General features: G+C 36.3%; 1 protein-coding gene across 4 annotated transcripts in view; it reads left to right on the top strand.

Annotated features, from left to right (window-relative positions):
- npnta (nephronectin a) overlaps positions 1-13,015 on the top strand; it is a 59,328-nt gene extending 46,313 nt beyond the window's left edge. For all 4 annotated transcript variants that reach the window (XM_008412137.2, XM_008412146.2, XM_008412155.2 and 1 more), the window contains 4 exons: positions 5,269-5,358; positions 6,469-6,567; positions 8,257-8,516; positions 9,626-13,015. In XM_008412137.2, coding sequence (XP_008410359.1) covers positions 5,269-5,358; positions 6,469-6,567; positions 8,257-8,516; positions 9,626-9,736 — 560 coding nt within the window. In that variant the 3' untranslated portion in view covers positions 9,737-13,015. The remainder of the gene's footprint in view (positions 1-5,268; positions 5,359-6,468; positions 6,568-8,256; positions 8,517-9,625) is intronic.
- The last annotated feature ends 1,483 nt before the right edge of the window (positions 13,016-14,498 follow it).

Here is a 14,498-nt window from a genome sequence, read left to right on the forward strand (position 1 = left end):
ATATATGGTTTCTGATGAACTCCATCCAGATGTTCCACCCTTCTTCCTGTGAATTGTTTGTCTTAATGACCCAGGGTTGCTCAACGGTCCATCTACATCCGTTGCCTGCACAACCTTTTCTTTGAAAAGTTTAAGTTGTTCAACAATCTGTTTCCAAATAAGACATTGGTCATCTATGCTCTCCTGTTCGTTTTGTTCCTGGTTTATGACACACTTTCTACCTAACTACGATTTCTTATGATTAGATAGAAAAAGGAAGTAGAATTAAAGCAACGTTTCCAGGAGACAAAAACAACACACAACCAGATTGATTTTATTGAAATTTGAGTCTATTGTTGGGTCTAGATGTTACTTGTGTGATTAATTTTGAAGGTATCTTCATTTATTGTTACTGTTAAACTAAAATATCTGGCATGGGGAAGTGGGATGATCTTGGGTTTTCTTGACAACACATATAACAAAATAATTCAAATATACTAAGATAAAATAATGGATTAGCTCAACTTTTCTCGCTTATATAAAGAGTAGTTTGCTTAAAACCCAGATGTTACACCGGTTTTCTGCTGAGATGAAACAGTTCAATATTAAAAAAAGGGATTAGACACTCTGGTTGCCATTCGTCTTGCCAGATGGCACCTCATAATTAGAAAACCGAATAGGGAAAGAAGATTGCATTAGCACCTGTCCACACAGCTTGAGGAAGACATCAAGTCTAATAGTTTTCACCCCAGCAGAGTAATTCAAGAAAGCAGAGCTTCCTGTAGGTGATATGATGAATAGAAAATGGGAAGGGAGGGGACATAGCACAGGGTTATTATTCAAATAATTAATCAGAAATCAGAAATGAAACGAGTGTCTCTTTGTGCAAGTCAACAAGTGTTTTCAGGAGAACAGGATGCGTGAATGCACTTGTGCACTCTGAATGATGAATGAGAGTGCTTTTATTTGGAGATGTCAACATCTCCATATTAATGATTTTTGAGATATACAAATTCACAAAACAATACATTAATGTTTCTGTCATATTTTCCATGAAAAATGTTTTATACCCAGCTGATATTTCGACTGCCGAATTTTACTGATGGTTTGATATTTTTGGAGTTTCACGCGACACCATTCCCCTTCCAAACATGGTACGTCCAGTTGGACACAAAGAGTTTCAATACTGGCCTCATCTGACCAGATTATCGTCTCCCAGTATTTTTAAGGCTTTTTCAAATGGCCTGCAGCAAACTTTAAGGAAACTTCATCATAGTTTCTTTTTAGCAGGGTGCCAGGAGCCTGCTTAGAGGTGGTTAAGTGCATTAATTAGTGTCCTCTTTAAAACCACTGTTCTTGTTCATCCCATGTTTTTCAGCCAATGGAAAACATGAGCTTTTGGACAACTCCTCTGTTATTTTTTTACTCTTCTATCAGAAATTGCAAAAGTAACTTCTGGACGTGACTGGTTTATGGTATTCTCTTCATTTCTGGATTATGGTTCCCTCATTCGTAAATTTACAACTACATGACAGGCTGCGTCTCGTGTGATACCTAAAGACAAACCTCTTCTTAGGCCGTCAGTTAGGACTAAACCAGCTGATGTTGTTTTGTATAGGATACACTGCATGATTACTTTAAAAATACATTTTACACAGATTTTGCCTGCTTTCTTGATTCTTCATGCCCTGTAGTGGATTATTCTCTTGTGTTTAATATTTTACCCTCTTGCACTTCATCTTAATTACACATAATTTAAGAACGTATTTGTTTTTATTTCTTGGCTTGTTACCATCATCTAGTGTGACTTTCATGTCAACAGCCCAATGTCTTGTTAATAACCCAGTAAGAAATAATCTTTTCCCTCGAGAAAATAGTCAACATTTTCAATCCTTTCTTTTATCTCTGTACATTCTATATTTTATGACAGGTTTTTCTTTTGCAAAATGTATTTACTTTGCTCCTTTTTTCTTACCCCTTGTTCCTTTTTTATTTATGTTTTTCCACTGCAGTTTCTATATGCACAGACACAAGATTAGCATCAAAGCTCTCAACCAAAAAGCAAACAAGTAAATTTCTCAAATGTGCCTTTTTTTGAAAGTGCACCCCCCACAGGATAAGAAATCCTCAATCCTGTGTGACAATTAAAACCCTTTTAACACCCTCTGTGTTCTGAAAAAAAAGAAAAAAGTCCCCTCCATTTGACTAAAAGCAACTGATTATTTAAGCTCCATAAAAACAGTCTTTTAGGGATGCAAGCTTTAATTAAAGTTGACTATTTTGCATCTGTTCAGCTGAAAATCTTTGGTCCGCATTTAGAAACAGCAAATGGAATCCTAACATAAAATCCCTTTTCAAAAGTTTGGACTCTGTGGAAAGATGAAAACAGTCAAACATAAAATGAAGCAGCGTTTTATAGCACCAATGACATTTTATTTATTTAAACAAATTTTATTTAAGCACAATTTATGCAAGTCCTGTACAATGACATTAAAGTACACCAAAAACATATACTACATGAACCTCTACATCTACATGGCATATACAAATATACATGGCTGCATAGTCCTACTGAATGGGGTGGGAGTACTGTCGATGTACGGTCAGCCCATTTCCTGTCCTGAGATGTTGGTAAAGCCTTGCAAAATCTGTCCTGTTACAAATAGGAAGTCAGTGAAGTGCTTTCTCACTTGTATGTTATGCCATCTGCAACCAACATAAGGGTCGGTTTATTTTGACTGAATTTAAGGAATTGCAAATAGTTCAATACATTTGAATATTTTTCCTAACTGGAGAGATTTGGTCTCTGAGAAATGCAACTAGGACAATGTATTATATCACTGTATGCTGATGATATGATTCTTAACAAATCACAGTCCATAAGCTTATTAACTCTTGCTGCACCAGTTTCACTGGCCTGCTTCATTTGGAACATTTCTAAGTTTTTAGCACAAACACATGATGAATGCTCTTTTTTTATTAACCATAGATTTGTAGATGGTGATTCTCACTTTGACAAAAATGTATTTATACACGTTTTTAAGGTCAAAGCCTATCCAGGAAATGTCATAATTGTAATGCAATGCAGTTTGAAACAGTAATCCATGCCTTCATTTTCATCATGGCTGAATTATTGTAATTCCCTCTGTCTCAGAGTCAGCCAGTTTCCACTTACACGTCTGCAGCTGGTGCAAAATGCTGCTGCACATCTTTAAACAAGAACATGTCAGAGAGAGCACATTACCGCTGTCATGGCTTCTCTCCTCCGGCTGCCTGCATATTTTAGAGTTCCTTTTAAAATTCTTTTGTTTGTTTTTAAGGTTTTAAACAGCCTTGCCCTGCCTAATTTAACAGAACTTCTTCACTGCTACAGTCTCTCTTGGTCACCCAGGCCTGCTGACCAGCTAATTTTGGTCCTTCCCACTTGTAAGCAGAAGCTTAGAGGAAAAATATCCGAACAAACCTTTGTATTTTAAGTTATCAATTACTTGTGATTAGCAAAGTGTTTTAATCAGATTTTTTTCTGGAAAACTGCTACAGGAACACTGTAGGAGAGAATATAATACAATTTTCTCGTCCGATCTCTTCAATGTGCTTTACATCCATTCTGTGTGCAAGATTAGAAAAGGGTGCTTTATCTTGACACTGAAACCTAGACACACACACGCACACACACACACACAGGCACACACACAGAGATAGAACGGGATACCGAGGATTGCTGGAGAGCCTGGTGTATGCATGACCTCTCCCACTCTCAGATTTCTTCGGTTGACCGACTTCTGCACTCTGCCAGGTGGTCATGAACCTACAAGACGACAGACTGATTCAGGGCACGTGCTCAGGAATTCGAAGGATTAGTTCAATATTACACAGTCAATTCGTAGATGACTTATACAAAAACAAGCTTTTGATAATTTGATATTACTAAAATTTTGATTTTAAAGTCTCTCAAATATATACATTTTGCTATCTATAAAAAAACCTTCTGTCTTTCTGCAGAAGACTAAAAAATGGTTCACCTTTCATAACAGCTTAGCCTTGTGCAGTTTGGCCTTAGTGGGGAAAGACGGAGGCTACGTTGTTCCTGTGTGTCGTAGAAAAACAACACAAAAGACACAAACTGACTTTTAGCATGAGAGCTATGGAAGTGAAAGAAGGAGTAATGGTGAAAGAACGGAGTCATTCTGACCATGATTCCCAGAGAGAAGATCTTTTACAGGCTTCTTTTACCGAACTGAAGTCCCTGCAGACGAGCAAATCCACCTCGTCTCAATCTGCTTAACCTTAGAAGAGCTTATAACAGAGGTGTTTCTGAAAACCTGCCTTCTCACTCGCTCTGTTGTCGAGGTGGAGAAAGACTTTTTCCCCTGATCATGGCTAACTGAGAGAGGAGGTCAGGTCTCATTTTGCAGGAATCATGACCACATGAGATTTACTCCATTCAATTTAATTCATCTTTATTTATAAAGCACCTTGAACCACAAATAAAACTCAAAGCACTCTGCTCAAGAAAAAGCAGACAGCAGAAAAGAAAAGAAAACATTCTTTCTTTATCAAGCCTTAGTAGCAATTTTAAGATAAAAGGTATATAAAAAGACTAATTCCCAAAGCAAGGAAATGCAAAGTAATAATATAAATCAATTAAAGTTAAGAACAGTAAATAAAAGGCACATAAAGCAAGCCAAAATGTAAGCTGAAGACATTTTTTTTATGAAGTATGCATTACTAATAAGGAAATAAATAAATATCATGATAGGCTTACAGCTTCTTTGAAAAGTAAATAAATAAATAGAATAAAAAGCTTGGAGTTCCGGTGTTCCTTACCCAAAAAAAAAAAAGGAAGCTAATTCCAGAGTAAAGGAGCCTGGAAACTAAAAGTCTCCCATTCTTGCTTTGACTTTTCTAGGGTTGACAAGAAAGCCTGCATCTGGAGGATGAAGTTGCCTTGTAGGATAGTAGGCAATGGGTAAAAATAGGCTGTTGAGGACTTCGTATGCAATCAGAAGTGTCCTTTACTCAGTTTTGATTTTCATAGAAAGCCAGACGAGTGATGATGAAATGAGACATGTGGCTCCGTGTAACACAACACAGGTCTGCATCACCTGAAGAATTTTGAAGAAGCTACTTTGGCACCTGTTGTTTTTCAACTTTGACATTGATTTATCCCTGTAAAGTAGTTTTCTGTGTAATGGTAGCAAAGTCATACAACAGCTCCAAGCAGAGCACATTGAATCAATATATTATATTGATTCAATCCTTTATCTAAACCCATGCCTCTTTCCTCAGTCCCTAGGAATAATGGTCACAACACTGTTCTGGACACAGACTTTGACATTGAGCTCGGCAATACAGCAGATGAAGCCAAGGATGACCCAGGTAAGCATGACATGTATGACAAACCACACAGGGTTCAGAAAATAGCAAACGCGAGCTTTGGGACCAAGTGTAACTGAAACAAACTCCTGGAGTTTTTCTTGCCAAGGTGAAGTTAATATAGGGACCAGGTGTGTTTTAATAGGGGGTGACACCTGGCATCTGGACGTGTCGCTTAAGCGATGGCTCACTGCCTACGAGACACTGCCAAAATGGCCTGCTTCTCACACTCCGCTCGTCTCGCTGCTTCAGTGATGAATTGATTGGAAGCACATTAGTTTTCTGCTCCAGGCCTCTGCATCAAGCAAGACTCGATGCACAATTGTACCCAATATCATTAGTGAGCTTTTGTGAAGTCATGTGAGCTTGATGTGATTTATTAATACCAAGGGAAAAATATTGATTAAATGGTCTGAGGATTCGGTTTGGTGTTGCTTTGGATTCATAGTATTTTATTTTTTGTTGTTAGTAGAGACATATCGGAGACCAACTTTCTCCTCACTTCCTGTTCTTTTATGGATAGTTTATTCTTTGATCCGCATTTTTTCAGTCATATCAAAAAGAATATGTAGATCTTGTAAAAGCTGTGAATATTAAATTGTACCGCAAATGCACAATTTTTTTTTTCAAACCTGTTTTTACATTAAAAATTAAGATTTTTCTTTTTACAGCCACATGACATTTCAGATTAGAATATTACATGAGACCAATAAAAAAGTATATTTGTAACGTATTGATGTGAGCTTGATGACTCGAAAGTATTATACATGCTGAAAATGTATTTTCAGAAAGAGCCTTCAATATAAGAAATGAGCCTAATCAGAACACATATTTTAATTTATTAAGTATGACTGTATTCCCTTCCAACTGATCTGGATTTGGATAACACATAATTTAGACTCACTTGTGAATCTTTGCTCTAGAATTCCTTTATCTAATGAATTTCTGTTTGAGATGCAGAGTTTTTTTTTTCTTTTTCTGGAGGCATTAAATGTTCTCATGAATAACAAAATCACTTCATTTTCACCACACCAGAGGTTCGGCTTTCTTTTCTGTTGATGTCAAAGGCACACGGCGTGAAATCAGACATTTACAATCGGTTCTGTTTCTCAGACTCAGGGTATTTGAGCTGCTCCTTTGATGACGGTCTTTGCGGTTGGATCAGCGACAAAGACGGAGACCTGCACTGGGAGACGACGCCTGATCCAACAGGTAATTGAAGAGTGGAGTCAATCCTCCAAAGTTCCCCTACTTAAGGACTAACGTTTGTTTATAATTTGTTTATACATGGATTTTAGAAAGGCTTGGCATGCATGCACATGCGCGCATTGAAAAGAAAATCTGTTTAGTCCTGCTTAATTACAGGTCAAGATGAGAATGACTTAAGGGAAGTAATTTGTCCTCTGAAGATTCGTGCTTTGGTTCACAAAGAAATTTAGATGATAATTGGATTGCATGGTCTATCGCTGACGCATTAGGCTTTATCAAATATAAATATAAAATTAGATAAGGAAAGACATGGTAAATTATGTTGAGAGGACACAACAAGTCTAAAAACCACATTATCTCTTCTAAGTCTCTACATCTTGTTTGTCCAGTTAGTTAAAGAAGCTAACTGGGTGTTTTCACCAAATTACATATCTTACTACATAAGTGCTGACCTTAAGTAAATAAGATGCAACGTTTCAGTGAGTATCAGCTTGTTGACTGATGTAGAATTAAAATACTTCAGGGCCATTTCCCTTCTGTTTACACAGTGTCTCTGCTATAAATGCTATTTTCTTGACGTTGTCATGCTTGAATGAGTATTTTTTTTATCTGCCTCCTTCCTTTTGACCCCCAAAGGCAAACATCACTCTCAGATAAATACTTTTGACTTTGATGGAACTTATAACTTATGCAGTAAGCCTCAACAGATACTTACTACAACTTCAGAAATTAACAATAGCCGTAAAGTGGCTCTGCCAGAGAAGCGAAAATACACATCAGCATTTATCAGCTTTAACCCAGAAGCGCTTTAAATTTAAATTGCTCTGATGCATACATTAATAAAAATGAATCTCTAATTGGCCTGGCAACGGAATAGCTCAGTTTCAGATCAAAGTGTGAAATTATTTTGTGGAGTTTTTGTTTGCAAAAATGGCAAAACTCAAAAGTTAAAAAGTATTCTGAATAATTCAAAGGTAATTGTTAAATGAAAAGCAAAAAGTTGTGGGATAGTCCAAGTTGAAGAACATGACACCCACAGTACAGAGAAATATTTTTCTTTTTACATTGAGCTGCATAAAACAGGCATGACTTTATGATTCTTTCTAAATTATGCACACTGTCTGACTCAACATACAGCTAAGAGACCTTCAGAAATTCTCATCTTGCTTCTGCAGATTTCTTACCGTTTTCATGTGTGACTATTTGCTTCAGTGATTTAGGTCGTGGCATTTTTCCTGCTTTTTGATTTTACTCTCTGATTATTTATCTTGTAACGTATTTCTTTACCTCAGACAGAAGAACTAAAGCAGATATCATGAGTTGACTTTTGCTGGGGACTCCCAATACCAATACATATTTAGTTAATATATGTAATAAAGTATAGTCTTATTTTATTACCATAGATCCTTCATTTTTATCCAGCTTCAGCAGCTCTTTCAATAGCTGACACTACATACTTGTATTGCAACCACAATGAATACTTTCAGATTTAGAAACATTTGCTTAATTACATCTTTTTCTCCTTGTACAATTAAACCAACATTATTAACGCACAATTTCTAAATTATGACATGCACAGTGTGCTAGATCCAATTTAACATGAACAGGCAATATAATTAATTTTTCCCATCACACCCGACCGTTTATGGCAGTTGGTGTTTATTTATTTACATCATTCATTTGCTCGCACAGGTGGATGGTATCTCACGATCCCAGAAACGGGAAACAAGAGGACGGGACGAGGGGCCCGGCTAGTACTTCCTCTCACCCCGCCATGGAATGACGGAAATTTGTGCCTGTCATTCCGGCACAAGCTGGCAGGCCACCATGTGGGAATGCTTCAAGTGTTTGTGAAAAAGGGAAAGCAGTACAGTCCTGCAGTGTGGGGCCGAACGGGGGGCAATGGCTGGAGGCACACCCAGATCACTTTATGGGGTACAGGCCTGGAAAGTGTAAGTAAAGTTATACAAATTCCCGCTCTATAATCTAACTTGGAAGAGAAATAATCATTCTTTTTACAACTGTTCTTCTAAATTGTGTTTGAAAAATATGTTTTTAGAAATATATCTAAAAAAAAAAACATGAAAAAAATAAAGTGACAGCATGGCAAACGGGAACCAAACTGTAAGTTACGTAAGAATGGTGCAGGAATGGTTACTTCGAAATCAAAGAAGGTGGAAACAGCAACAATTGTCTTCTTTTTCTTTAGGATATTTTTCCAAAATGTGCCCTAAGCAAGTCCAGGTGCTTTCTGATTGGTCAGAATTAATGTAACACAATGTTCAAAAGTATAGTAAGAACAAAGTGTTCAGCCTATACAGCAATGTGTCCAGTAAGGTGGAGAGAGTCAGGAAAGATGTTGGGTGAAAGCAGTAATTTGGGGACATAACGGAGCTGTGCTCTGTCCAGGGATTGAAAAACAATTTGTGGATAGCAGTGAATAACTGCTTTTTACCAACAATTTTTTAAAATAACCATGAATTTTCGTCAGCAGTCGGGAAGACATTTTAATTTCTGCTTTGCCTCTCGTCAGCATTGTGTTTTAAAAAGACACTATTTAGTGGGTAAGATGAATAATGTTGTCTTCAGATTCCTTAGCAATCTTTACCCTCTGGTGGTTGGCAGAATCTGGGGGGAGTAAAAAGAATGACTCCACGATTTTATTCTGTGTTGCCCATGAATGAGTGACCATAGGTTTGACATATTCACGTTTGAGAGGAAAACTGGTTTCTTCATAAAACGACTGGTAGTCACACCCATCACCAATGTCTGTTCTCATAACGTTCTGGAGAGACCTTTCTCTGAAGCCTCATTTTGGATTAGAAACGCATTTTAAATTGGTCGACTGCCTTAAAATGATCGGTTGGGCTGATTGAGATTTGTGCTGCACATTTTAAAGATTAATAATTTTTTTATGGCTCTGTAGTAGGATAAAATATGCCCTTTAAATTTAGCATATGACAGTATAAGTAATGTAAAAGCTTTAGTGACCTCTTTTATCAATAATCAGAGCGTGATGACCTTTTCATAGTAGAAATACCTGTTTCCTGCTGTTCAACAGGTTATCTTGAAGGGGGAACGTGGGAGAGGCAGAAGTGGGGAGATGGCTGTGGATGATATTACCTTGAGGAAAGGCTCCTGCACAGAGGAGCACAATCTAAGGAGACTCTGACTGAAAGAACAGTGAAGGGCAGACAAAAAGGACAACGAGAGGAAAAACCATCCTAAAGAGAAGAGACTCTGCTGTGACGACACCTCCTTATTCTGCTCTGATCCTTACTTTGTCCTTCTCATCCCCCAGCCCTATTGTGAGTGGTATCAAAAATGATGCACACAGTTTAGTGTTAAAGGAGGTTTTTCCCTATTCATCTCTCCGTGAACAAGAAGAACTTAGTCAAATCTCGAGGGGGATATTTTTGGCAGCACTCTCCGGTCGTCTCACCCCACAATTTCAGTTCTCTGAACTGTGCATGTGCTGATGTATTATGGAAATGTACTGCATCTCATATTGGCTCTGGCAGCCTCCAGCCACACCAGGAAGATTCATTTGTTTTTCTAAAGAGAAATCTGTTCCTTTGCTTTGCATTTTTGTTTTGTCCAAATATTGTGAACACAGTCAATGTGTTTTAATTCACTTGCTTGTGAAACACACAACCGGAAATGCAGTTACTGTTTTTGATAGAGGACAATATTAGACTTGGTGCTGGTTTGTTTTTAGAAGAAGTTCAATTTGCCAAAATTAGATTTTAAAATTGGATTTTTCTAAATGGATGTAGTTCCAGAGTTAACAGGTCACAGTGCCAAACTTCAATACAATAAAGCTGTACATTTCCGCCAAAATATTTTCAGAATTTCTTAGATTAATTTACATATTTACTTGGATAAAGACTTTGAAATTTCTTCACTTTGCAACAGAAATTACATTCTGTGATTAACGTTCAAATTTAAACATTAAAACTAAAGTCAGAAATATGTTAGATTTTTTTTATTCATTTTTTTTATCAGAAATATTTCTGAAGTTTTCTGAGATTATAAAGTCAAGAGCTGCACATCTGGACAATTTAAGCGGTAGATCTGGGCTCTTTTCCTGCATCAGGATGACATCTCCCAGATTCAGACCTGATGAAGCCATTTTGCCGCTTTTTCCCCCTCATTGTCTGAGATGTGCATTTTGAATCATATTTGAAGTGTTTATGTCAGGTCTACACTCAGGAGATATCTTTCTGAAAGAGGAAAGGAGCCCAGATCTACCCACACTGTGCATCTCCTAAATTTACCACTTAAGCCTTAGATGACTTCCGTCACTTTTTGTTACAGAAGTCTGACTTTATAATGTCAGTAAAGTTCTCTGTCTTCTGTTGCTTTCAAATTTTTGGCTTTATAATATCAGAAAATATCTTTGCTTTGTTGTTGGAAATTTGTGCCCATTTTATGAAGAAGTGTTCCCTTTGTTTTGCAATTTAAAACGTAAAGTTTTTTTCTTGTAAATTTGTGAAATTGATCTTAAGATTTCAGATTTTGGTGAAAATGTACTTATCTGCGGACAATTATTATTTTTCTTTTATCTACAGTACTACATTATATTTAAATGCATAACTGAGGTGTCAAATATTTATATAAGTGATCAGTTATAGAAATGAGATTAACATATTAATTATAGTGTAATTAATGCAAATAAATATATGCATATTTAAGGATATTTAACAATATTTTTTCAATACATTAAATGTGGAAATAATTCAAATTTTTACTCAACTTATGTTAAAAAGGATAGAAATGTTTTGCCATTTATGTATTTGTTTTAAAGGTGTGTTTTGCAACACATGATGAATTGACTATAATTCATTAAAGTCAGAGAGCAGAGCTAACGCTGCTGTACAAACAGGGATTAATATACAGTTTGGTTGTGTAATTTTACCTATTACGTGTGATAATGGGCAGCAGCACAATAAATATTAAATAATGAATCGATAATGGAGTATGAAACAGGACATGATTTTCACACATAAATTAAAGTGTTAATTATCTCTACATTTAATTATAATGTATATTATTTAAATGATAATAGAATTTTTTTTCTTTCATGTATTTATTGCAGTTTCCTAAAAACTGTCACATACAATTGTATTTCACAAATTATTTATTGATGAGAAGCCCTTCTGGTCCTTTATCAATTGGAAACAGGTAAGTTAAAGGGACAGTTCAGTTTTTATTAAATATTTTCCACCTAAAAATATTTTTTTGTAGTTTAGGTGATTAATTTGTTGCAGACACTTTGCATTGCTTTTGGATCACTTGTGTGATGTTTTAAAAGAGTCGTGCTCTGGCACTAGGTGTAGAGAGTCTTCAGTGTAAAAAAAAAAAACTGACTGATGCAAAAGCAGCAACAATGAACAAAGAATCACTGATAAAAAAATCCAATCCAATAGATCCACCTTTATTTGAGTTCATTGAGTTCTGAGTTGCTCTCTGACTCCAATAAGTTATCCAAACTGAGATCTCTGTGTTGTTTTCTGCAAGTGAGATACTGACTGTCCACAAGTGCTCATATGGACCAATCCCCATTTAAACTAATCACTAAAAAACACCCAACTATTATGAAATGTTTTTGAGAATACTGTTTTATATGTTGCTTCAAGGTTACAAAACATCTACAGCACCTACTGACATGCAAAGTGCAGTCAGGTGAGTTTTCAGTTCTCATTGTTTTCTTGGAGAAATACATGATTTCATGGTTGCTGTGAACATTAAACATACCATTGTAATACCTGGAATGCACTGCACTGTACTGTAAAATGTTTTGTCTGCAATTAGAAATAGTTTTACAATTTAGTGATTTTGAAAGCAGACCTTATGGTTCTTCTTCTACAGTTTGCCCCCGGAAAATCTTGCTCTACCACCTCAGCCTCTTCTTTCACCATTGAATAAACATGGAAAATCTCACTCACCTGTATGCCCTGTAAAAACAAGCTCAGTATTCTAAAAAAAAAAAAAAAAAAAAAGCTTGTGAATATTCCTGGTTTTTGACATAACTTGTTATGGTAGATACTTCTGCATATCTTGGAAGAACACCAGGTTTCCTCTTTTAGTTTTTTTTTTTCCTTTTTGCAAAATGATTCCGTTTTTCAGTACCATCCCCATCCCTTCTTTTGTCTGGCGCCCCCTGCAGACCACCTACCTGAAGTGTTTAAAAAAAAGAAAAAGAAGAGAAAGGATTTTGGGCACTCACAGTTGAACGTTTTCTTTGTATTGTGCTTTGTTATATGAAATGTATTTGTTACCGACATTGACTGATGAGCAGAATGGTATATTTGTAAATGTATTCATGTGTACATACTCTGTACAATGCCATATGCTGGTGTGATTTATATGTTATGTAAATTCATATATGAATGTTGATTGGACTTGGTTGGTATTTCAGTATTTAATTAAAGACCCGGTGGAAGCCTTACACATGACCCCTTTGTTTGCCGTAATAATGAGGGAATTTGTCTCATGTCAATGTGCTCAGATCCTTCATCTGATATTTTACGCTTTCAGACCTGCTTTATAATTGAACGCTTAAAAGACAGAATTATGTAAAACGTATCTTCAAATGTAGAACATGTTCCGCTGGATGTTGAACTAAGCGATTAATCTTGGGGATTTTATTCAGAGCTTTTGGTGTAGCTGATGCATCCATTAAAAAACTAGACCACTAGCTTTTCCCATGGCCATTTTAGCCAAACCCTGGTGCTTAGTAAGTGAAAAGAACATCTCAAAAATGTTCAGCTGACTACTCTGGACGCATGAAAAGTAGAAAACACATTACAAACCAGATTCATACGAGGTGGGACAGACTAAAACTCACCCAAAACTGAATCCAATCCTTTTTTGATTATTGTGTTTCATCTGAATTGTGGGCTGTGTACACATAATTGGACCATGCATCTGAAATTCACACTGAGTACTGCTTCTCATTAAAAGAAGGGAGCTTTTTCATTTCAACCCCAAAACTTTAAACAAGGAATTATAATTTTGTCCAAAAGCAACTTTTTTTCAGCAGTTGTTTGAAGCTTAGAAGCTTATACTTTTTTTTTTTTTTTTTTTTGCTGGGAAAAGAGGTGGGGAGGCAGGGGTGGCATTTTGTTAAATTACATTGTTATTCTCTCATTAAAAAAACGCATGCCTGGAGTGTTGCTTTTATTCTTTTATGGATGTGTGAGGAATCATTGAATCTCCTGTGGCAGCCAGAGCTTGCTCCCAAAAAGCTCCTTCTTGGAGCTGCGGTGTTCAGCTGAACTTCCACCTCACAGTGCACTTCCCCTCTCAGCTCCTCCAAACAAGCAGCAGCAGCAATTAGCAAACACTGATGGAACAATGAGCATATTACACAAACTACTTCATAGTCCGATGTGCCTAAGTCTAAGTTAAAAAGAGCAGAATGGAGTTGTTGGGATGATGTGCTGAAGGCAGAGTGTCGAAAAGAGTAGGAGCTTCTTAAAGAGACAGGTCAACTTAAAGACGTCAAATTGTGAAGTCAAATTTCTTCATACTTATGTTTGATATGTACAGCATTTTATAACAGCTGAAGTTACCTTCAATGGAACAATCAAATGCATAACACCAGCCCTTTAAACAGAAAAATCACAACATTTGTCATCTTCTGCATATTTAAAAAACAAATTACCTTCACATACAGATCTTTTTAATATTTTTCCCATGTTGCACTTCAGGCTTCAGTGTATTTTGCTTGGAATTGACATATAGACCATCATAATTTACCACTGAATTTTAAAATGGAGAGGAATTGTTTTCTAAATTTCTACAAGTAAAATTCTGAAAAGTGCTGTTTTATTCTGTCCCTATCCATTAAGTATGGACTCAAAGGAGCTTTGTACCTGGCACCATTTTCAGTACATAAATTTGAACCTAGGGAGGTCTAGTATAAGATA

This window comes from Poecilia reticulata, linkage group LG1 (assembly GCF_000633615.1).
Source record: "Poecilia reticulata strain Guanapo linkage group LG1, Guppy_female_1.0+MT, whole genome shotgun sequence".
Classification (NCBI taxonomy): domain Eukaryota; kingdom Metazoa; phylum Chordata; class Actinopteri; order Cyprinodontiformes; family Poeciliidae; genus Poecilia; species Poecilia reticulata.